Source organism: Sminthopsis crassicaudata, chromosome 3 (assembly GCF_048593235.1).
Source record: "Sminthopsis crassicaudata isolate SCR6 chromosome 3, ASM4859323v1, whole genome shotgun sequence".
NCBI classification, from domain to species: domain Eukaryota; kingdom Metazoa; phylum Chordata; class Mammalia; order Dasyuromorphia; family Dasyuridae; genus Sminthopsis; species Sminthopsis crassicaudata.
Window position 1 is genome coordinate 651414053 of NC_133619.1, and position 24424 is coordinate 651438476.

Genomic DNA, 24424 nt, shown 5'->3' on the forward strand with positions numbered 1-24424 from the left:
GTGGAGATCTTCAATATAAAGAAGATCCAACTCACTTCCAGTTGATCAGTGATGGACAGAGATAGCTACACCCAGAGAAGGAACACTGGGAAGTTAATGTAAATTGTTAGCACTACTGTCTATCTACCCAGGGTACTTATACCTTCGGAATCCAATACTTAACGTGCAACAAGAAAATGGTATTTACACACATATATTGAATCTAGGTTATACTGTAACACATGTAAAATGTATGGGATTGCCTGTCATCAGGGGGAAAGAGTGGAGGGAGGGGGGGATAATTTGGAAAAAATGAATCCAAGGGATAATGTTATTTTTAAAAATTGCTCATGCATATATACTGTGGGAAAAATTCTAAATAAAAAAAAAGAAAATGTACTGTGAAAACTGTTCCATGTATTTGGAAAAATAAAATACTATTTTAAAAGAGTTGAGAAGGGCAATTGAGAAGGAGGGTAGATTTTGAAAGCCTCTGTTTTTGCCCGCCTGAGATTTCGCCCCTCACTGATTTCCCTTTACAAGTTCCTAGAGCAGAGGGAATACATTTACCAGGTTCTCTCCGGACCAATAAATTCGCTGGCGCAGAGCTCGGGCAATGCGGAGATCTCCTATTCTTGGGGGCTGGTTTGAAAGGAAAACTGCTCCCAGAGGTGGGCAGCTGAAGGGGAAAAAATCGGGCCTCGAGGAAGGAGTAGCTCCACCCAAAAGGAGCCATGTGGGGGCAGGGGGGCTCCCCTGGTCAGGCGGAGGAAACACTTGATTGGGGGGAGAGAGATGTGGGTTCAAATTCAGCCTCCTCTGCTGGCTAGCCGTGTGCTTTGGAACCAGACATTTCATTCTCTGGGAAATTACGAAGTCGATTTCAGAAAGCCCGCAAGGACTCGCCCTCTCCAGGACGGGAGCGGGCTGTCCTCCTGCCCCTTCCCTTGGAGGACGCGCCGCTCTGTTCTCCCTCTCCCCTCCCACTCCCAGCACCCCCTAGTCTGCTCCGCTTCCTCCGGGCCCTAGCCTCGGGCCCTAACCGCTGGCGGGCACAGGCCGCCCCGCCCCCGTCCCTCTCCTCCCGACATCCGGTCCCCAGCCCTGGTGCCCACAGAAGACTCGGGAGGAGGAGGCGTGAGGAGCGGCTCCTTTATTGGGGGTGGAGGTTCTAGGTCGGGCGCACCAGTGAGGGAGGGCTCCTCAGGAGCAGCCCCCGGCCCGCTCCTCGCGCTGCCGCCTCCTCAGGGTCTGCGCCCACTGGGGTCTCCAGGGCAGGGCGCGCCCACGGTGGTCGAGGACCAGGCGGGTGGGGTCGGGCCCTTCGGGCGCCCCCCCCAGCAGCAAGTAGACCGACCCGGGCCGGAGGGTGAGGCAGCCGCAGAGCAGGTCGGCCCGGGGAACCCAGGCGTCCTGCGCTCCCGCACTCAGGGGCTCTGCCCGCTGCTTGTACACGGCCAGGACGCGGATCTTCAGACGCCACCAGGCTGGGCCCGAGGGTTCGGCAGCTTGCACCTGAGCTCGAAGAACTGAGGACAGAGCGCGAAAGTCAGACGATCCCGGGGGCCTCGGGCCCTCCCCTGCTCCGCTTCTGGGGACTCACAAGCCCAGGCCCGTTTCTCCTCTAGTTAGATCCCATTGGACCCAGGCGACCTCTCCTCCCTGCTGGCTCCTTCAAGTGGGAAAGGGCCCCGGACCTTCTCGAGGACCAGGCGTCCCAGGTCCCCGCCCCAGCTCCGGGGAGGGCTTGGGCTCCCCTTCCCCAGCTTTGCCTCGGGGATTACCCAGGCTTTCCAGCCGAGTCCGGCCCGGATCTAGGGGAGGGGGGACGTCCAAAGCGGGGCAGGGCTAAGAACCCGGGGCCCCGGACCCCGCCCGGCCCAGCCCGGGGGCTCGGGATCTCACCGTACGCCTGGCGGCAGTACTGCTGCAGACTCATGCGAACTCGAGCTTCTGACGCGTTGCAGAGGCTCTGGCACGTCGGGTCTGCGGAGACCCGGGGACGTGAGCGCCTGGGCCCGCTCCCCCGTCCCCCCGCCCCGCCCCCGCCCGTCCCTCCCCCGTCCCTCCTCCCCGCCCGCCCCCCCCCCCCAGGTCCCGAGTCCTCGCTTAGCGCGCGGCTGTTTAGCTCCAGCTGGGCTCAGAGAGCAAGCCCTGGGGGTCCCCGATACCTGGAGTGTAGACACTAGGGGTCGTGGCCTCTGTGGTTGTCATCTCTGGGATCCCTGAAGGAAAGAAAACGAGCAGGAGGGAGCGAGCCCTAATCACTCGGCCCGGCAGCAACTGCTCACTCAGGGCCCGGGGTCCCCGTCCCAGTCCATGCCCTTACTCCTCGGGGACCCAGACGCCCCTTCCCACAGTCTCTGTCCCCCTCTCCCAGTCGGGGACCCGGACGCCCCTCCTCCCAGTCTCCTCGGGGACCCAGACGCCCCCTCCCCCAGTCTCTGCCCCCTCCCAGTCTCTGCCCCTCGGGGACTCAGACGCCCCTCTCCCAGTCTCTGCCCCTCCGGACTCCGGGACTTCCTCCCCAAACTCACGTTGACAAGGCAGCCGGATAGAACGACTCTGCTGGTAGCCGGCAGCGCAGCGGTCACAGGAGGGGCCAGTCACTCCCGGCTTGCAGGGACACTGTCCGTTGGTCTGGTTGCACTGGGCCCCGGTTGCCCCGATTGGGTGGCACTGGCAGGCTGGGCGAGGGGAGCTCTCGGTGACTCGGTGCCGCCTCCCCGCAGATCCCCATCCCGGGCCTCTCCCAGCCCGATCCCCGGTCACAGCCCGCGCCGGAACTCACCCCGGCAGGCTCTGCGGCTGGACAGGGGCTGCTGGGGGTCCCGCCAGTAGCCCCGCTCGCAGTAGTGGCAGTGGCGGCCCGCGGTGTGGTGGCGACAGCGTTCGCAGACGCCCCCGCTCCGACCTCCGGACAGCCGGAACACCTCGGGGTGGAAGCGACAGCGTCGTGCGTGCAGATTGCAGGAGCAGGCTGGAGGGGGATGGGACAAGAGTCAGGGACCCGAATGGGCCCCTTGGCCAAGGAATGGCCAGCTGCCCGCCCCAGACCGCGAGAGAGGGGCCACATTGGTCTCTAGGGGCCGTTAGGTCGTGTCTTTGGGATTCCCTATCAGTACAAAGAATGATTGGTGGATGGTTGGTCTCCAAGGGGGCAGATCCACGTTCAAAGCCCCATTAAGTTCCCGGGAGAGTGAGCTGGCTCTGAGGGGGGCGTGGAGCTCTGCCTGACTGCGTGGAGCCGAGTCTGAGATAATCTGTCGGAAAGTGTGCTGCAAAAGCTGCACAGAAGGTGATTTAGGAAAGAAAAGGAGGAGCAGGGACCCTGACAAGGAGGAAACACTGGAGTGAGGTGCGTGGTAATGGAAAGGAAAATGCAGCTGAAGCCTCCTTCAAGATAGCTCCTCTCCCAGTGCGGGACGGGGCTTTCCGGACTCCCCCAGCTTAATAAGCGTGGTGGGTGTGGGATCTCCGAGAGAGAGCACTGAATAACGAGGAGAAGCCTGGGGCAGCTCGGAGGAGGGGTACAGCTGAGGTGCCCACGGGAGGGTTGGGGTGGGACTGTCCAGCTGGCAGCTTGGGGTGCAAGACTGGTGTTCAAGAAGTGAGGGCTGGAAAACATGGATGTGGGGAGTCGAATGCATAGAGGTGATCATTGAACTCAGGAAAGCAGAAAGACTATATGGAAGGAAGAGGATCCAGAAGAGATGGTCGGGGTGCGGACCCCATTTCTGTTTTTTTCTTTTTTCTTTTTTTCCCTTTTTCTGAGGCTGGGGTTAAGTGACTTGCCCAGGGTCACACAGCTAGGAAGTGTTAAGTGTCTGAGACTAGATCTGAACTCGGGTCCTCCTGAATTCAAGGCTGGTGCTCTATGCACTGCTCCACCTAGCTGCCCCGAGGACCCCCATTTCTAAGGGTAAGAGATGGAGGAGTCAGCAAAGAGCAGGCGGGCAGGGAGAAGAATGGGAGAAGGCGGTACCACAGAAGGCAGGAGAGAGGAGTATCAAAGACAATGTATCAGAGTAAGTGCTTAATAAATGCTTTTCCCCTCCCCTTTTCAGGAGGAGAGAAAGTAGGGGCAAGAGTTGGAAAGAGACCAAGGAGGAGGAGGATGGAGAAATGATCTTTGTATTAAGCAATTCGGTTATTGATAACATTTTTAAGATCCATTTCTCCAGATCGGTGGAGTCAGAGTCCAGGACAGCAAGGAGCTGCTGAATAAATGGGTGGGACAGATAGTGAGGGGCCGGCTCTTCATCAGAGACTGGAGCGATGAAGGAGACAGGTGATGGAGAGACGTTCTGCAGTGTGGGACGGGAGAGAACCCCTGAGAGAGTGCCTTGGTTTGCTTAGATTGTTCCTACAGGAATTCAAGGTGGAGGGGTGGTTCGTGGTTGGATCCCTGAGTCAGAGTTGTGAAGGATGGAGGAGGCAGGACTCGGGGTGCTCTCTGTTCCTTCATCGAGTCTCCCCAGGCTTCCTCTGCAGGCTGCTCTCCCCCTCACAGTCCATTACTGCTCCCTCCCCTCCGGATCACTTCTACTTTACCTTTCTACTGCTTCCTGCACTATCCACTATTTACGCTCTCCACCTCTCACTCAGCTTTCCCTTCTCCTGAGCCCGCCACTCCTCAAGTATTCCACCCCCCAGTGTCCCCCTTCTCGCTCAGTGGTTCAAAGATCCCATCAGCTCCTACTCTCAGTGGGGAAGCAGCCCGAGGGCGAGGGGCGAGCACTGGGGGGCAGTCCTAAAGGGAGAGAGTGGCGAGGAGACCGTTGGAAGAAGCTGGACAGAGGCGCCGGGAACAGAGTGGGGAGCCACTGAATGCGTGCAATAACATGAATAACACAACGATCGCTGCAGGGGATGGGAGCCCGGGGGGGGGGGTGAGGAAGGGGAGGACAAGTTACTGAGAAGCGGGGGGGGGGGGGGAGGGATTCCCGAGGGCGAGAGGGGACAAAGGAGGCAGTTTGGCGTTTCACTTCGGGGGGTCCTCCGCCCGGGCAGCGATGGGAAGCTAAAAACCCTGAGGAGGAAGAAGCCCGCTGGGAGAAAGCGCAGGACTGGCGGGGAGACAGGGAGGCCGGAAGCTTAACTTCTTGGGGAAACTGAGGGAGAATGGGGCTGGAGAGGACAGCCCGTGGGGACCACTTCCCGGTGTCCTCCTGGGTCTGGGGCGGTTTGCTCGGGTGTGGCGGGGGGCGGGGAGCTGAATCCGAGGCCCCTGAAGAGGCCGACGGGAGAGGGCGGGGGGCGCCCGCGGGGCTGTGGCTCTCACTCACGCTGACACGCGAACGGCTGCTGGGGAGTGGCGGGCCTCCAGGGCCAGTCCCGGTGAGACGGAAGGCAGCTTTCGCAGCCGGGCCCCGTGGTGTGGTGGCGGCAGCGGCAGCGCGGGGGCTGCAGGCGGGCGGCGCAGCGGGCGGCGTGCCCGTGGCACTGGCACCGGCCGCGCACCGTCACGGACGCCAGCGCCTCCGGGGAGCCCAGCTCCACGCGCAGCCGGGCCGCGGGCCGGTGCTGGGCGGCGCCGAGCTGGGCGCGCAGGATCGGCTCGGCAGCCGGGCCTCCGCCCGAGCTCCAGAGCCTGGCCAGGGGCCACCAGGGGCCCCCCGCGGCGCCCTCGCCGCCCGACGTGGCCAGGACCCGGGCTCCCGCCACCGAGCTGGCGGCGGGCTGGGAGCAGAAACGCAGGTGGACCGAGGTCAGGAGGAAGGGGCCCCCCAGGGCCAGGCTCAGGCCGCTGCTGTGGTTGACGGCTCGGCTGCACGAGCCCCCAGCCCAGGCCAGGAGGGCGGTCGGGGGGAGGCAGAAGCGGGCCCTGCCCTGGGCGTCCGAGCAGTGCTCCCCGTCCCCCAGGGCGAAGAGGACGAGCAGGCCGAGGGAGAAAGTCAAGCGCATGCTGGCGCGGCCTTGGACCTGGAGGAGACACAGTCGGGCGTCCGGGAGCTCGCTCCCCCAGGCCCACGGCGCCCCTCCCCCACCCCCGCCCAAGGACCCCCGCCCTCGCCCCGCGGCCGGACCTAGGGGCTCCCCCAAAGGGACGCTTGGGGGAAGGATAGGGGCCCCACACTCTAGCTTCCCCCAAGTGTCCCGACACCCATTCCGGTACCCACCGTCCCTTCCCCAGACCAGCCCCGCCCCCAGGGAACCCGGCGCCCCGCCCCCAGGGAACCCGGCGCCCCCCCCTCCCCCCCGTAGGGACCCAGTCGCCTCCTCCCGTCCCCCAGCCGGCCTGGTTGCCCAGTTCTGGCCTCCCTCTGGTTTTCAAGCGCGGAAAATGATTCCATCTGGGGCGCTCCGTGTTTACCTAACCCAGGGGGGAAAGAACGCGGGCAAAATCGAGAATTTCACTGGAGCTAATCCCCGGCTTAACACCCTGGAGCTAGTGATGTGACAGGACCGGGCTTGAGGCCGGGGGAGCTCCGGTTCCCCGCAGCCCACACAGACACAGCTAGGGCGGCGGGCAAGAGACTGGAGGTGGCTAAGAGAGGAAGGGGGGGAGACACCCAGAGCCAGAGAAAGGAGAGAGAGCAATTGTGAGGGAGAGACCCCGAGGTCCGGAACACCCAGAGACAGAAAAGAGAGGCGGGGGATGCGCAGAGGGAAGGCAAAAAAGAGAGACAGGGATTGTGGAAAGGAGGAGAGAAAAAAGTATAGGCAGAAGGAGAAACGGGGAAAAAAGAAACTGTGAAAGGGATAGGTGGAGAGACACAGGAAAAGAGGAAGGAGACACAGCGAGGAGAGACAGCACAGAGAGACAGAGATATAAATATACAGAAATTGGGGAGGGGGAGAAGGAAGCAGAGCCAGAGATTCAGGGAACAAAAAAAAAAGGTATGAGACCATGAGGCTCAGGGACAAAAGGCTTGTGAAGGAGCCGGGAGCAAGGAGACAAGAATCTGAGGCCTGGAAGTAGAGGCTCCTGACACCCAGGGGGAGCAGAACATGGAGAAACAGTCAGGGAGAGGGGCCAAAGCTAGAGCCTGAGATGCCACCAAAGGGTTGGGGGAGGAGGGAGGAAAAGGGATAGAGGGACAGAGATGGAGTTGGACGAGACACTGAGGAGAGAGATCAAGAAATAGAGATTGAGACAGACTTGCAGGCAGGAGATGCAGAATGGAGAGACTCAGAGAAGGAAAAGAGAGTCTGAGAGGAGATATGGAAGGAGTGATGGGAAGCAGAGACACTGAGCCTGGGGAGAGGAGGTAAACAAAAATGTTCAGATTTGTGGAAGAGAGGGAGAGAGAAAGAGAGAGTTTTGGAAAGGGAGAAAGAGAGAGAAGGAGAGATGAAGACAAAGAAGGAGGGAAAGAGAGGGAAGGGGGAAGAGGGAGAGGGATAAAGAGAGAGATGGAAAGGGAAAAAGAAAGAGAGAGGGAGGCAGAGGGGAAGACAGAGAAGGAGGGAAAAAGAGAGAGAGGTGAAGGGAGAGAGAAAGGGATGGAGGGAGAAGGGGAGGAAGGGAAGGAGAGAAACAGAGATGAAAAGGAAGAAAGAAAGAGAGGGAGGCAGAGATGAAGACAGAGGAGGAGGGAAAGATGGAGAGAGGGAAGGGAGAGAAAGAAAGAAAAAGAGGAGGGAGAAGGGAAAACAGAGAGGGGGAAGGAAGGGATGGAGGGGAAGAAAGGGGAAGGGAGGGAAGGAGAGAGATGGGTAGGGGAAAAGAGAGGGAGGGAAAGATGAAGACAGAAAAGGAGGAAAAGAGAGGGGGAAGGGAGAGAGGGAGGAAGGGATGGAGGGGGAGAAAGGAGGAAGAGGGAAAGAGAGAAGGAAGAGGAAGAGGGAGGGAAAGAGATGAAGAGAGAGAAAGATACTGAAAGATATTGAGAGAAACCAAGAGATTGAGAAAGAAAGGGAGAGAGAGAGAGAGAGAGAGAGAGAGAGAGAGAGAGAGAGAGAGAGAGAGAGAGAGAGAGAGAGAGAGAGAGAGAGAGAGATTGAGAACCAGAGGAAGATTCAGATGGACATGGAGGCAGAGACACTCAGAGGCTGGCTGAAGGGAGGGGGTGGATCTGCAGGATCACAAGCAGGGGCGGGAAGGAGGCCCAGCCAGCCCAAGGCGACCAGCCTCTGAGCTGTCCTGACAGCCCGTTCCCACGTGGGGCCCTAACCTCTTTCTCCACACCCTGGGCACGGAGGGGGGATTAACAGCAAGCCCTCACCCCAACCCCCCAATCTTTCCCCGTCAGCTACAGCTCAGGTCTCGGGGAGGGAGGGAGCCAGATGCTGGCTACCTGGGTCCCTGAGAAGGCCAAGGCTGGGGATTCAGGTTCCTGGGTCTGGCAGTGGGAAGAAGGGGGGGTGCTCACAAGCATGGGCCCGGGAAGGGCAGTGTTAAGGGCCCTAATTCTTGATTCTTGAGGGATGAGAGGTTGGACTCCTGAGGCCTGACCCAGAGACTCTCTTCTCAAAGCTCTCTAATTAAGACAGACTGCTAAGTCCCAGAAGTCCAGGCTTTTGAGCTCTCTCGGATCCCCAGAATGAATGGGGACTTTGAGGGGAACCCCTGAGAGGGCCAAGAAGCAGCTCTTCTGGTCTAGAGTCTCTGAGGAGAGCGGAGATAGAGCCTGGGTCCTGAGACGGGCCAGCCCCCTTTTGTCCTCCCAGGCCCACCCGAACATCTGGCCGGCCAGTCCCGAGCAAACACTCACCTAGAATCCGGACCTCCCCGGCGCAGGTCCCGCGCAGCCTGCCTGTGCTCTGAGGCCAGGAGTGGCTGGGGAGCTGAGGGGTGGGATGGGGGGGTGCTGGGTGTGGCCACCCTGGGATGGGGGTGTGACGTCATCCCCCAGCCCCCAGGCTGATTTCACGCCCCAGCTTTCCCCAGTAGGCAGATGTTGGAGGCCTGAGGCCGCCATCTCCTTTGGCATCCAGGAACCATTTTTGGGCTTCCTGGACACAGGCATTCAGGGCCCGAGGCCCTAACTTTTAGGGACTGCAGACCTCTGGGACCCCAGCTTCTGCCCACTGTGAACCCAGATGTGCCAGTGTCCAGGCCCTGTCCCCTCAGGAAAGCAGGTGTTTAGGCCCCCAGCTCCTGCTCCCTCAGACACTCGGCCATCTAGTCCCCAGCCCCTCCCCTTAGGGAAGAGCCCCCAAGTTCCCAGCCCGGCCCTCAGCTGACTTGCGAGCCCCCTTCAAGCGAGCCCCCAGCTCCTTTTCCTTTAGGAGCCAAAGTGGCCAGAGAAGTCCCTTCCTTGGGCAGCTCTCTCCCCTGATGAGTCAGAGTCACCTAAGTCCCTCCTGTGAGCCAGGCGCCATGCTAAGGCAGAGGATGCAAAGGGAGCAGAACCGAAGGCCCCAGGTCTGCTCCTTGGAGCTCCCAGCGTGGGGAAGAGAAAGTGGTAACAAGGAAGAAGGAAGATGGGGAGAGGCCCCTTGTAGAAGGTGAGGTTTCAGCCAAGGCCCCTGGGAACAGGAAAACCAGGGCTGGGGACAGGAAGAGAGAGCCTCAGGCCTGGGGGGCAAAGAGAGGGAGGAACCATTCCCAGGCTGCTGCTCCTGGGTCACTGAGCTGGGAGGGTTGGGGCAGGGTGTCAGGAGGCTGGCAAGCTCCGAAGGGCCCGGAATGGTGATCTGGTAGCCCCAGAGTGCAGGGTCCACATGAGAGTGAGCAGAGGATAGAGCCCCTGGAGGAAGATTGGAGACCAGGACGGAATCTGCCTTGGTGGGAGGGGGAGGGGTCACACAGGGGGTGAGGGAGGGACAGGGTGGGAGCTTCTGGAAGGAGTGGCAGCTCCAACACACAGAGAGAAGACAGCAGGAGGGGAAAACTGGGGGGGAAAGAGAATGAGTTCCACCAAAATAGGGTCCAACTATAACAATCTAGTGTTTGACAAACCCAAAGATCCCAAATCTTGGGATAAGAATTCATTATTTGACAAAAACTGTTGGGAAAACTGGAAATCAGTATGGCAGAAACTAGGCATGGACCCACATTTAACACCACGTACTAAGATAAGATCAAAATGGGTTCATGATTTAGACATAAAGAACAAGATCGTAAATAAATTAAAGGAACAGAGGATAGTCTACCTCTCAGACTTGAGGAGGAGAAAGGAATTTGTGACCAAAGGAGAACTAAAGATCATTATTGATCACAAAATAGAAAATTTCCATTACATCAAATTAAAAAGTTTTTCTACAAACAAAACGAATGCAAACAAGATTAGAAGGGAAAGAACAAACTGGAAAACCTTTTTACAGTTAAAGGTTCTGATAAAGGTCTCATCTCCAAAATATGTAGAGAATTGACTCTAATTTATAAGAAATCAAACCATTCTCCAATTGATAAATGGTCAAAGGATATGAACAGACAATTCTCAGATGATGAAATTGAAACTATTTCCACTCATATGAAAAGATGCTCCAAATCACTACTGATCAGAGAAATGCAAATTAAGACAACTCTGAGATACCACTACACCCCTGCCAGATTGGCTGAGATGATGAATAACTGTGGGAAAACTGGGACACTGATGCATTGTTGGTGGAATTGTGAAAGAATCCGGCCATTCTGGAGAACAATCTGGAACTATGCCCCATAAGTCATCAAACTGTGCATACCCTTTGACCTAGCCGTGCTACTCCTGGGCTTATATCCCAAAGGAAATACTAAAGAGGGGAAAGGGACCTGTATGTGCCAAAATGTTTGTGGCAGCCCTTTCTGTAATGGCTAGAAACTGGAAAATGAATGGATGTCCATCGATTGGAGAATGAGAGTGTGAGAGTGTGAGAGTGAGTGTGTGAGTGTGAGTGAAAGTGATTGTGTGTGAGTGTGTGAATGTATGAGTGTGTGTGAGTATGTGACTATGAGTGTGTGAGTGTGTGAATGTGATTGTGTGTGAATGTGTGAGTGTATGAGTGTGTGTGTGAGTGTGTATGAGTGTGTGTGTGAGTATGAGTGTGTGTGAGTGTGTATGAGTGTGAGTGAGTGTGTGAGAGTGTGTGTGTATGAGTGTGTGTGTATGAGTGAGTGTGTATGAGTGAGTGTGTGTGTGAGTGTGTATGAGTGTGTGTGAGTACGAGTGTGTGTGAGTGTGAGTGAGTGTGTGAGTGTGTGTGAGTGTGTGTGTGTATGAGTGAGTGTGTATGAGTGAGTGTGTGAGTGTGTATGAGTGTGAGTGTGTGAGTGTGTATGAGTGTGTGGGAGTGTGAGTGTGTGTATGTGAGTGTGTATGAGTGTGAGTGTGTATGAGTGAGTATGAGTGTGTGAGTGAGTGTGTGTGAGTGTGAGTGTGAGAGTGAGTGTGTGTGAGTATGAGTGTGTGAGTATGAGTGTGAGTGAGTGTGAGTGTGTGTGAGTGTGTGTGAGTGTGTGTGTGAGTGTGTGAGTGTGAGTATGAGTGTGTGTGAGTGTGTATGAGTGTGTGTGAGTGTGTATGAGTGAGTATGAGTGTGTGTATGTGTGAGTGTGTGTGAGTATGAGTGTGAGTGAGTGTGTGAGTGTGTGTGAGTGTGTATGAGTGTGAGTGTGTGTGAGTGAGTGTGTGTGAGTATGAGTGTGTGTGAGTGTGTATGAGTGTGAGTGAGTGTGTGAGTGTGTGTGAGTGTGTGTGTATGAGTGTGTGTGTATGAGTGAGTGTGTATGAGTGAGTGTGTGTATGAGTGTGTGTGAGTATGAGTGTGTGTGAGTGTGAGTGAGTGTGTGTGTGTGAGTGTGTGTGAGTGTGAGTGAGTGTGTATGAGTGAGTGTGTGTGTATGAGTGTGAGTGTGTGAGTGTGTATGAGTGTGTGGGAGTGTGAGTGTGTGTATGTGAGTGTGTATGAGTGTGAGTGTGTATGAGTGTGAGTGTGTATGAGTGAGTGAGTGTGTGTGAGTGTGTATGAGTGAGTGTGAGTGTGTGTGTGAGTGTGTGTGTGTGAGTGAGTGTGTGTGTGTGTGTATGAGTGAGTGTGTGTGTGTGAGTGTGTGAGTGTGTATGTGTGTGTGAGTGTGTATGTGTGTGAGTGTGTATGAGTGAGTGAGTGTGTGTGTATGAGTGTGAGTGTGTGAGTGTGTATGAGTGTGTGGGAGTGTGAGTGTGTGTATGTGAGTGTGTATGAGTGTGAGTGTGTATGAGTGTGAGTGTGTATGAGTGAGTGAGTGTGTGTGAGTGTGTATGAGTGAGTGTGAGTGTGTGTGTGAGTGTGTGTGTGAGTGAGTGTGTGTGTGTGTGTGTATGAGTGAGTGTGTGTGTGTGAGTGTGTGAGTGTGTATGTGTGTGTGAGTGTGTATGTGTGTGAGTGTGTATGAGTGAGTGTGAGTGTGTGTGTGAGTGTGTGTGTGTGAGTGAGTGAGTGTGTGTGTATGAGTGAGTGTGTGTGTGTGAGTGTGTGTGTGAGTATGAGTGTGTGTATGAGTGTGTGTGAGTGTGTATGTGTGTGTGAGTGTGTATGTGTGTGTGAGTGTGTATGTGTGTGTGAGTGTGTGAGTGTGTGTGAGTGTGTATGAGTGTGTGTGTGAGTGTGTGTGAGTGTGTGTGAGTGTGAGTGTGAGTGTGAGCGAGTGCGTCCTTGACCCCTCACCAGCCTGAGGTAAGACACCAGACACGGGGTGAGTGGGAGAGAGCAGGAGCACTGATTACGTAACTAGGCCCCGGTGACCGGACCTGCGGGAGCGCGAGCCCCCTCGCCCCCGACTGCCCATCCTCCCAAGGGCTCAGCGCCAGGAGTGATGGAGACCCGGGGGTGGGGGCGGGGAGTGGCGGCCGCGGCCTGTGGCGGGATCATTAAGGAACCCGGCGCTGGGCTCGGAGATGTCTCCCTGGCAGGACCGTGGGCAGGAAACAGGAAGCAAGGGGCTGAGCCCGGAGCACTCTCCGAGGCCGGGCCCAGCCCGTGGAAGTATCCGTGGGGCCCGGGTCCCAGACTGTGGCTCCCTGGGCGGGAAGCTGCGGGAGGCGGCGGTCACGTGGGACTCTGGGGGCCCCCCTCCCGACACCCGGTCTCCGGTCTGCCCCTGCCCCCTTCTGAGGGAAGGGGGGGCGGGGGAGGAAGTCCGAAGCCTCGGAGCGCGCCGGCTCAGCCCACGTCCGATCTTGCGATTGTGTTTCCCGGCTGCTTTCCTGTTTATAAACGTCATCCAGCTGAAGTGAACTCCTGGCAGGAGTGGGGGGAGGGGGCAGTGGCACTCGGGCCCTCCTTGAAGCGGCTCTCGGGGCGCGGGAGAAGTCGAGGCATCTCCTGCACACAGTAGGTGCTTTGTGAATGCGCGCGGTTCGCTGATCCGTTACTCAGGACCACGAGAGCTGCCGCATCAGGTGCTTATCAAACGAGGAACGCTCCGGTTGCGGGTGAGGCCCGCAAGCAAACCCGCAGCGACGCCCGCGGGAATCTCCGGGGGAAACTGCCGCCGGGGCGGCGGCGGGGCGTTTGCGCTGGGGGCGTCTCGTCGGTTCTCGTGCCCCCCTCAGCCTCCGCCAGTCTCTCTCCCAGAAGAGAAGCAGAAGCAGGAAAGCCTCTCCTCACTCCAGGTGAGGAGAGACGGAAATGTTTCTTCACAAACACATCGAAAGCGGAGGACTCTTTTAATTGAAGCTTTTTATTTTTCAAACCGCGTGCGCGGACAATTCTCTCAGCCTTTGCCAAACCTTGTGTTCCAATCCCCCGGTATGTGTGAGACATGGTAGAAATGTGTCAACTCCAACATGTGCCTACATAGGTATACAATTCTTCCTTCTGCAGCAGAAAGAGCAAATCAAACCAGAAAAGAACAGAAAACGCAAACAGCAACCAAAAGAGTGAGAAAGCTATCTCGTGAGCCGCCCATTGTCCTCTCTCTGGCTCTAGATGGCGCTCCTCCGCACCAAACCACTGGAGAAAGTGAAGGACAAGAGGCGGAGGGCATTCCTAGCGTACATCGAGTGGATGAAGAATTTGCCCAAGAAAAGAAAGGAAAACCCAGGCTCCTGACAATCTGAGCTAGGGACACGGTCCCTTCCGGGCTGCGGTCAATGGTTTTTTTTTTTGTTTTGTTTTGTTTTTAGGCTGGGGTAAGTGACTCGCCCAGGGTCACACAGCCAGGAAGTGTTCCGTGTCTGAGATCAAATTTGAACTCGGGTCCTCCTGACTTCAGGGCTGGGGCTCTCTCCACTGCGCCCCCTAGCGGCCCCCGGCGGGCACTCTGTAATGGAGTTAAGTTTGCTCTGTTTGGAGTTTTAAAAGAAACCATTATTCAGAATAAAGCCAAACCTTGTGTTTTAGAGTCGCTTTAGAACAATGTTCATTTTGACTGTGACAAGCTGTAGCGCTCGGGAGAGATGAGGACACCAGACTTCTATAAATGTGGTACACTTATGGGGTTACTTATCATTGTTATGGCCATGTGAGTTCCGAACTCAATGACTGGGATAATCTCTCAATGGTCACTCAATAACCCAGACCGCCAACCGCAAGCCTCCGTGTGACACAGGACTGAGAAACCGGAGGAAGCAGATATAATTGGACTAGGAAGAAAATGTGCTATTGTGTGGCTTCATTCCCAAGGTTGAAGACACAGCTAACTGGTCTTGATCACCCAAACCCCTCCAGACGTCCATTGTTTATGAGTGTTTGGACGTCGTGAATCCCTACGAAAGGGACAAAACTGCAGGAAACCACGTCCCAGTGTATCTTTCCAGCTCTGGATCAAGACCCCAAGGAATAGGCAGGCTAGGACTGATCACACTCAGGAGAAGCAGCCCACCAGTACCAACACCTGAGTGATCGATGGAACAGGAGCCCAGAACTGGCCTCTTGGGGATCAGAAAAAATGGGACAAAAGAGCCAGACTTGCTCCTCGTAAATGAAGGAGTAACGGGTATCTTTTGGGTGGATGCAGGAGGGATGTATGTATGGCAAATAGAAATGTATTTTCTTCTATGTCTATCCAAAAGATCGTTTTTCTATACTAAAGAGTCACAGAGAGGGCCAGAAATATAGGTCTGGGGTCTTGATCCTGGTAAATCACCACTAATTGATGTAGGACATCAGACATCAGGGTAGCATCAGGGAAAGGAGGAACTGCATTTTCACGGAAAACATTTGTTATCCCGCTTACTGAGACCATTGTCACCTGGCTCGGAGGAGTCAAAGCCCACGTAACCAGCGTCAGTAATGAGTAAGTCGCTGTCTATAACAGAAGGAGTCAGCAACCAAGGGCTCTGGAAGCCGAAGCAAAGGAACCAATGAAAAAGATGGCGCTCTGGGAAAGGCCCCCGGGGTTGAGAACTGAAAGGCTGCAGTCAGAGGATGGGCGTGGCCCCCACCCCTTGACCCTCCCTGGGCCAGGGGGCTCCATCCCAGCCTCCTCACCCAGAGGGGAACTGGAGGGAACTGGGATTAGCCAGGCTTGGCCTGCCTCCCCCCCCACCCCAGCTGTGGGAGGGAACAGTCCCCACACACATCCACGGGACCTCTGACAGCAAGCTCCCTCTGACCCTCTGACCCCTCCATGGGCAAGGGCCTTGGTCTTGGGACTCCCAGGGTTCTAAGTCTCTAAGTAAGCTGTAATAGAGACCACTCAGTGTTGGTTATATGAAAACCCAGAACACAGACACCCACTCACACAGACACACACTATCACACCTACTCACACACAGACACCTACTCACACACACACTATCACACATACACACAGACACACACTATCACACCTACTCACACACAGACACACACTATCACACATACACACAGACACACACTATCACACCTATTCACACACAGACACACACTATCACACATACACACAGACACACACTATCACACATACACACAGACACACACAGACACCCACTCACACAGACACACACTATCACACATACACACAGACAGACACCTACTCACACACACACTATCACACATACACACAGACACACACTATCACACCTACTCACACACAGACACACACTATCACACATACACACAGACACACACTATCACACCTATTCACACACAGACACACACTATCACACATACACACAGACACACACTATCACACATACACACAGACACACACAGACACCCACTCACACAGACACACACTATCACACATACACACAGACAGACACCTACTCACACACACACAATCACACCTACTCACACACAGACACACACTATCACACATACACACAGACACACACTATCACACCTATTCACACACAGACACACACTATCACACATACACACAGACACACACTATCACACATACACACAGACACACAGAATCACACCTATTCACAGACACCTACTCACACACAGACACACACTATCACACATACACACACTATCACACATACACACAGACACACACTATCACACCTACTCACACACAGACACACACTATCACACATACACACAGACACACACTATCACACCTACTCACACACAGACACCTACTCACACACAGACACACACTACACTATCACACCTACTCACACACAGACACCTACTCATACACAGACACACACTATCACACAGACACACACTATCACAGACACACACTATCACACCTACTCACACACAGACACACACTATCACACATACACACAGACACACACTATCACACCTACTCACACACAGACACCTACTCACACAGACACACACTATCACACATACACACAGACACACACTATCACACCTACTCACACACAGACACCTACTCACACACAGACACACACTATCACACAGACACACACTATCACACAGACACACACTATCACACCTACTCACACACAGACACACACTATCACACATACACACACTATCACACATACACACACTATCACACCTACTCACACACAGACACCTACTCACACACAGACACACACTATCACACCTACTCACACACAGACACACACATACACACATACACACAGACACACACTATCACACCTACTCACACACAGACACCTACTCACACAGACACACACTATCACACAGACACACACTATCACACAGACACACACTATCACACCTACTCACACACAGACACACACTATCACACATACACACACTATCACACATACACACATACACACACTATCACACCTACTCACACACAGACACCTACTCACACACAGACACACACTATCACACCTACTCACACACAGACACACACTATCACACATACACACAGACACACACTATCACACCTACTCACACACAGACACCTACTCACACACAGACACACACTATCACACATACACACAGACACACACTATCACACCTACTCACACACAGACACCTACTCACACAGACACACACTATCACACAGACACACACTATCACACATACACATAGACACACACACCCACTCACACACAGACACACACTATCACACATACACACAGAATCACACCTACTCACAGACACCTACTCACACACAGACACACACTATCACACATACACACACTATCACACATACACACACTATCACACATACTCACAAACACACACACACCCACTCACACACAGACACACATTATCACACATACACACAGACACACACTATCACACCCACTCACACACAGACACACACTATCACACATACACACAGACACACACTATCACACATACTCACACACAGACACACACACACACTCACAGACTCACACAATGACACACACACACATTCACACAAATTTCTAGAAAGGTACAAGCAGAGACAATCCCACCCACTGGGTTGTCTTCTTTCCATTCCATCCACCCGTTCAGTTCCCAGTGTTGAGCAGAGTGTTCTGGGCAATGGACACAGAGAAAACCTGGATGCCTTCTTTGCTCTCCAGGAGTGTGTCCCAGGTACCTTTGAAGATGGAGCTGGACCCCCCTAACTCTTCAGAGGGGCTGGCTGCCCCGGTAGCTAGGTTGTTGACAGGCTTCTTGTTCACGTACGGCTTGGACATCATGATCTCTGGTCCCTTCCTGTCCTGGGGGATCCAGAATGCCTGTCTGCAGGCTCCCTGAGGACAGAGACCCTAAACTTTGGGGCTTCCTCAGCCCCTCACCCCAAAACTGTGCCCATATCAGGTCCTTATTAATGCTGCTTGAGTTCCATTGAACTGACTCCCAAAGCACTAAGGTCCTTGGAGGTAAGCGTTAGCTTTGCCTTGCTTGAAGTTTTTCTCCCCTAGCTCCTAGCCTTGTGTTCTGCACACAGCAGGTGCTTAATAAATGCTGAGTGACTTGAATTGAATCCTCCTCCTAAGCTTTGCATATTAGTAGAGAGACTTTTTAATTCCAGGAGTTCTCCACACCGATGAAATCACAGGCTCAGAATAAATGAAAAGACAAAACAAAACAAAGGCCTAAATTCTTGGGGGAGGGGGTGAAGCAGTGAATGGCTGGGCCGGCCCACTTGACCACCTAGATGGCTCAGGCTGATGCTCGGGCCCTCCTGGTATAGAGAGCCCATGGTAGATGCCTGGGGGGGGGGGAAGTTCACTGATGACTGAGGTCCTTCCTGCTGCAGACACAGGACAGCCATGGAGTCATGGCCACGGGTGCCTTCCTACAGGCCAGCAGCAGGAACCTGGACAAGGGTTCCCTACCCACTAGACCGCCAGCTTCCTGCCCCTAGTGGAAACCCCTCCCCCTGCCCCTGGGTGACCTCAGCCTGGGCTTCTGATTAGAGGCAAGACGGGCAGGGGCAGTCACGACTTCAGAAGCTTTCCAGAGACCAGGAGGCTAAGAACCCGGCTCATAGATAAAAGCCTCCCCCTCCCCAGTGAAAACTAAAGTTCCTGAAAAGTGGGCGTCCAGTGACCTTCAGTTGTCATTTTCCTGAAGCCCGGAGAGGGTAGATGTCTTACCTAAAGGCACACAGTGGGTCTTACACCCTTGTCCCGCCCCCTCGTTTTAAAGGGATTCCAACTGTGCCATTTTCAAGATGGGGAAACTGAGGGCGGGAGAGATGAAGGCATTTCCTTCCCTGGGGCAGTCCACTGCCGAGGGGGGGGGGGGGCAGAGAAGTGGCCTTGGCCACTTGGAACGGCCGGGACTGTGTGGGCTCTGGGGGAGCCAGTCACTGTGCGCGTCTAGCCCCAGGCTCTCAGGGCTCCTCCCCTCCCCTGGGGTCCCTCTGAAAGGTGGGCCTCCTCTGTAGTTCTGCATGTCAGTGGCCCTGCCTCGGTGTCCCTCGCTCCCTCAGTCCCTGTCCCTGTCTCTGCTTCTCCGGCCTGGTTCTGTCCCAGCGCGTGACGGTGTGTGTCGGTGAGCTCCCGTGGTGACCCTGGGCCGTTTGTCCCCCTCCCCCGTCCCCGTCTCGGGGTGTCTGTGCCCAGCAGGGCCCCTCCGGCGGCTCCCGTCACCAGTCCTCCGCGCCCAAGTCCCAGAGTCTGCTGGTCCCGGGCTCTGCGAAGTCGGTGCAGAAGATGCTGGGGGCCGGGCCGGAGCAGTCCAGAGCCGGGCTTCCGGTCAGAGCCTCCAGCCAATCGGCGGCGTGCAGGGGCCGCTCGGGGCCGGGCGACGGGGAGCTGGCCGGGGACGGAGGCCACGAGGAGAACACGGAGGACAGGCCCTCGGAGTCCGGCGGTGGGGACGGGGACAGGAGGTCGAAGGAGCCCGGGAAGTCCAGCGGGGGCGGGGGCAGAGCTTCTGGAAGAGCGGAGGGCCGGAGAAGGGCGGAGGGGGCGTCAGATGCTCGCCCCGCCCCGGGCCTGCCCCAGGTGTCCTGCGTCCTCCTTCCCTGCGCCCCCACGCCCGGCCACCTCCCTTCCGACCGTCAGCTGCGGCTCCGCCAGTGTCTCCCCTGACCCTCCCCCCTCCGCTGTCCCGGCTGCATTCCCCCACCTGCCGGAGGCTCCAGAGGCTCGTCCAGAATGTCCTGGATGGAGTGATGGGGGATGAGCTGGGGAGGGGAGGCAAGGTGAGGGGGAGGTAAGTGACCCCTCCCGCGTCCGGCCCCCTCCCCCGCGCGTCCGGCCCTCCCCCTCCGCTCGGCCCCGGCCTCCCGTCCGGAATCCCCGAACCTTCCCTCCCCTAGCGCTCCCTTCCCGCACCTGCGCCCTGCGGATGGCCTCCTGGAGCTCCTCTTCCAAGGACGGGGCTCCGGACGGGGCGGGAGGAGCAGGCGGGGCCTCGGGGGCGGCGGGGCGGGGCCAGGACTGAGGGGAGGGGCGAAGGGCTCGGACCCCGCCTCCGGCACTGCAGCCCCTCCTTCGCCCGCCCCTCCCCCGAATTTTCTCCCTCCTCCCCCGCCCTTCGGCCGAGTCGGGCCCCCTCCCACCTCTCCTGGGGCCGCCCCTTTGCCAGGCCCGCCCCTGCCCTCTGGGGCTTCTCCGTCCGAGTCCCCCGCCTGCCCCTCCCCCGCACTCACGGACTTTCCAGCTGTTCTCGGAGGGGCCTGGGGCTCAGTCCGAGGGCGCGGACGAGACCTGGGCTTCGAGCTGGAACTCGGGCTGGGCCGGGAGCGGACCCCGGGGCTCCGCGCCGGCCGCTGCAGCGGGAGCGGCCTGTCCCGCGCCCCCGCCCCCCGGAGCCGTTCCAGCAGGGCCGGTTTGGGCCCGGACACCGGGAGGCCCCGCAGGCGGAGCTGCTGGCGGAGCTCCGAGACCTGCGGACAGAGGCTGGGGATTGGGCGGCTGGACAGAAGGATACCGGGTCCTCGAGGGGGCGGGAGAGCCTGGTCTTCGAGGGGGGGGCTGGACGAAGGGATGCCGGGGTCTCCAAGGGGATGGAGGAGCCTGCGATCTAGAGGGGGAAGCTGGACTAGAAAATTCCACAATTGTCGATGGAGCTGCGTTGGAAGGGGGGCGTCTGGGGCCTGGAAGGGATTCCGAGGTCCCCATGGGGCAGGGTTGAGAGGCAACATCTGTGACTCCAAATGGAGCAAAAGCACCTGGTGCTTCCAGTAGAAGGCGCTGTGAGAGGGGACACCTGCTCTCTCAAGGGGCCTCAGTCTGCGGAGTCATGAAAAGGGGTCTCCTGTTTCCCCAACTCACCGTGAGCTCCTCCAGGCGGAGGGTCTGAAGCTCTAACTTGGGCTTAGGGGCCACTGGTCGGGAGATTTCCGGGGGGGCTGGGCTGTCCTGGAGGCTGGGTCCCGACCCCCAAGGCCTGCGGTACATAACGGGAGATTCCCGAGTCGGCTCCATCCCCTTGGGAATCCCCCAGTTAAGGGAAGAGAGAGGCCTGGAGCCCCTTAAGGGTCTGTGCTGGGTGAGGTGCAGAGAAGGCTGACGCCCTTGGAACTAGGACACAGAAGGACTAGGGGCCCAAGACAAGGGGTGGGGCCCGCAGAATTGTCTCCCTGGATCCCGGAGCTGCTGGACCGGCACGAGGAACCTCACCTGGGCAAAGACAGGTCCTGCTTGTGGCCTGGGAGTTGCCCGTCCTCCCTGGGGGGGCTTCCCTGGGCCGGCGCCGCGGCCCCTGGCCCTCCCCGATGCTCTGGGGGCACATACGCGTGGTACTTGAGGGGTTTCAGTCTGGGCCTGGGCTCCCTCGGGTGACTGTCTCCTCTGGCCTGCCAAAGGATTTCCAGCTGGAGTTAGCAATCCTTCCCCCCGCCGGAACTACACTTCCCAGGAAGCCTCGGGCTACGACCCTGCCCAACTTTCCCCAAATCTGCTGGGGGGGGGGGGGCGAGAGCGTTCTTTGGCTGGCAGAGGGGAAGGCTGGGAGCCGCGGGGCACCCCCTGACCCAGGCGCCCCAAATGAACTGGAGCGCCAACATTCCGGAGCAGAGAGTTCCGTGAGGACTGCCCAACCCCGAGTGACGGAGGGCCTGGACAAAATGACTTCTCAGCGCCTGGCTCACCTTCTTCAGTGTCGCCCCAGAAAAGGGGAGGGTGGGCGGACTGCCTTTGGGGACCCCAGAGTCACAGGACAATGGGGAGGAGCCGGTGATGGAAGCTTGGTGGGGGGCTGGGGCCGAGATCCAGGGATCCACTGGAGGAAGAAAGGATGACGGGAGCCCTAAAGGAGTAGCCCCCATCCCTGTCCCCTGCCCATTGAAACAGTCACCTGGTGGTCCTCTCTAACCTCCGCAATGGATATTTCTAAAGCAGTGGGCTGATCCCGTTCCTGCCCTATTCTAGGACTTCCAGGGCTCCCTATTATCTTTGGGATCAACTGCAAACATCCCCTTCGTTTTTAAAGCCCCTTACAATGTGGCTCCAGCCTCTCTTCTCAAGTTCCTTTCACATTAATTCTCCCCATGCTCTAATTTCCAGCTAAATCAACCGCCTTTATTTCAATCTGTGCAGAGCTGATTGTCTGGCCTGAATCGAAAGGGGGGAGGGGGGCAGGGGCTAAAAAAAGGGCACATCTGACTATTGAAGGGGACCGAGGGCAAAACCTGGAGCTTCAGTGCCTGAATCTGAGAGGGAGAGGGAGGGGGAAAGCAGCTACCTGAATCCCTAGGTGGAAGAAAAGGCTGGGTGAAAGAAAGCTGTGTTCCCCAAGGGGCAGGAGCTGGGGCCAGGTGCTGGGGTCCTCTGGATCCATTAGTGGGGAGAAGGACTGAGTGACTAGAGGCCTGGGCTCCAGCCGAGGACTGGTCGGGCTTCTGCCCACTCTCCCGCTGGTCCTGGGATCGCCGATGGATCCGGAGCTGAAGGACTGAGGGAAAGCCAGGAGCTGGGTCGGAGCGAGCAGGCCCCGCCCCCACGCCCAAGCCCCCGCCCGGCTTCTGTGGGCCCGAAGGTCAGCTGGGAACCAAGCCTGGGGGGGAGGGGGGAGTCTCGTTCCCACAGCGCCCACTGGAGCGCCTAGGCCCCGGACCCTCTGCGCGCTTGACCTCCTGGCACCTGTATTGCCCTCCTCCCACACCCCTCCCCTCCCCATCCCTTGCACACTGATCTTGCACACTTCACCCGCCCTTGCCCTCAGCTCGTGCACCCGCTCTCCTCTCCTTGCCATGCACCCCTGTCCCTTTCCTCAGTCCCCTCGCGCACGCAAGCCGGCCACGATCTCCCGGCACCCCCGCTTGTGCACAAGCAGCCCTCCCGGCCAGATTCCCTCACCGGAGCGGAACTTGGAGCGGATGAGCTGCGAACACTGAGCCGAGGCAACGAGGGTCATGGCCAGGAAGGGGGCGGAGAGGAGCTGGTCTGAAAGGCGGGGGTGGGGGCCTCCCGGAGCGAGCAGAGGGGGAGATTAGAGGGTCAGGGCAGGCGGGCACTGTTCCCGGGGAAGGAACTCCGGCTCGTCCCCCCGGGCTCCAGGACGTCCAGGTCCCCGAGGGAAAGAGGCTGGGCCAAGGATAGTCCCTGACACAAAGTCCGGGGGAAGGAGCAGCAGAAAAGTTGCTAGCTGGGAGCTGGGAACGCCTTGGGAAGGAGGGAGCGGAGAGTGGATGGCCCTTGAAGGGATGGGGGTGCCAGGCTCCAGGATAGGGGCTGCGGGTCGGGACTCCTGGGTCCCTTGAGGGCACAGGAACAGGGGAGTTAGGGATGGGGAAAAGAATAGGACGCCCTCTCCCTCCAGGAAGTTGGGGGGCATCTCACCGGCTGGAATCTGGGCCGCTGGAGTGCAATGTATCTAGCCGGTGCCACCGCAAGGCTTGAGACCCCAGGCCCCGCCCTCTCAGGCCAGACCTGCCTGTACTCCGCCCCTTCGAGACCGCCCGGGGTCCTCCAGCACCGATTAAATGGTCCCTGGCCCGCGGGGTCTTCCGCGGGATTGGGACGTGGGGGGCAGGGTGGGGAGAGTGGGGGCAGGGTGGGAGGGGAGGGAGGTGATGGAGGATGAAAGGCCCGGACGCCTGGGTCCTGCCGCTCCCTTTCTCCGTGCTCTGACCCCGGCACGGGGTTGGGGGGTGGGGAAGGCATTGGGGTGGCCCGGGAGGGGGAGGGGAGAGGGCCGGGGCCGCCAGGGATGGACAGTCGCAGGTGCGGGGGCGCGGCCCCCAGCGGGAGCCACCTGTTGCTAGCTTTTTCCCTGACGCTGCGCAGGGTGTCAGGTTCGGGGGAGAGAAAGAGTTCAAGCGGGGGCCTGGGACGCCTGGGTCCCCAAGGGACAGGGGCCGAGAAAGTGGACTCGGGTTCCCGAGATTGAGGGAAAGGCCCAAGGGAGCCCTGTGGTGCCTCCAGTAGTCATGGGATGGAACACTCGGATTCTAGGACTGGGTGGTCTCCGAATGGGCGGGGCTCGAGCAGGAAGGCTCCCCAGAGGGGCGGGACCCCGGGACCCGGAGGGTCTGAGCTTGAGGACAGGAATTCCTGTGTTCTGAGGCGCTGAGGAAAGCCTGGGATACCCGAGGCGGCAGGAGGGATTCCTTGGGTCCCCAGGGCCCGAGGCCCGGGGCAGGGGCTCGCGAATCTTCAAGGCAAGGGGAGGGAGCTGCTGAGCCCCGGACTGGGGATGGGCTGGGAGCGCGGAAATTTCGGAGGGCATCTCTAAAGGGACTGAGCTGGAAGGAGCACTCCAGATTCTCCAAGGAGGGGTGGGGCTTGGGCATGGGAATCCTTGGATCGCCGAGTGGGCAAGGCTGCAAAAGACGCGCGTGGGGGGGGCACATTTGCCTCCTCGAGGTTGA

At 57.6% G+C, this 24424-nt stretch overlaps 2 protein-coding genes across 2 annotated transcripts; both read right to left on the bottom strand.

Moving 5' to 3' along the window:
- Positions 1-1115: 1115 nt before the first annotated feature.
- Positions 1116-5886, bottom strand: NTN5 (netrin 5). Its single transcript, XM_074302658.1, has 6 exons — positions 5268-5886; positions 2771-2959; positions 2517-2666; positions 2151-2204; positions 1885-1965; positions 1116-1508 (listed from the first exon to the last, which is right to left on the bottom strand). Exons 1-6 carry the CDS (start codon positions 5884-5886, stop codon positions 1183-1185), a joined length of 1419 nt encoding a protein of 472 aa, XP_074158759.1. The 3' UTR covers positions 1116-1182.
- A 7608-nt stretch (positions 5887-13494) lies between these two features.
- On the bottom strand, positions 13495-24414 carry MAMSTR (MEF2 activating motif and SAP domain containing transcriptional regulator). Its single transcript, XM_074308135.1, has 11 exons — positions 22911-24414; positions 22297-22506; positions 21704-21834; positions 21234-21409; positions 20886-21000; positions 20261-20497; positions 19944-20048; positions 19735-19792; positions 17136-19539; positions 15601-15825; positions 13495-15534 (listed from the first exon to the last, which is right to left on the bottom strand). Exons 1-9 carry the CDS (start codon positions 22966-22968, stop codon positions 19250-19252), a joined length of 1380 nt encoding a protein of 459 aa, XP_074164236.1. The 5' UTR covers positions 22969-24414; the 3' UTR covers positions 13495-15534; positions 15601-15825; positions 17136-19249.
- Between the last annotated feature and the right edge of the window lie 10 nt (positions 24415-24424).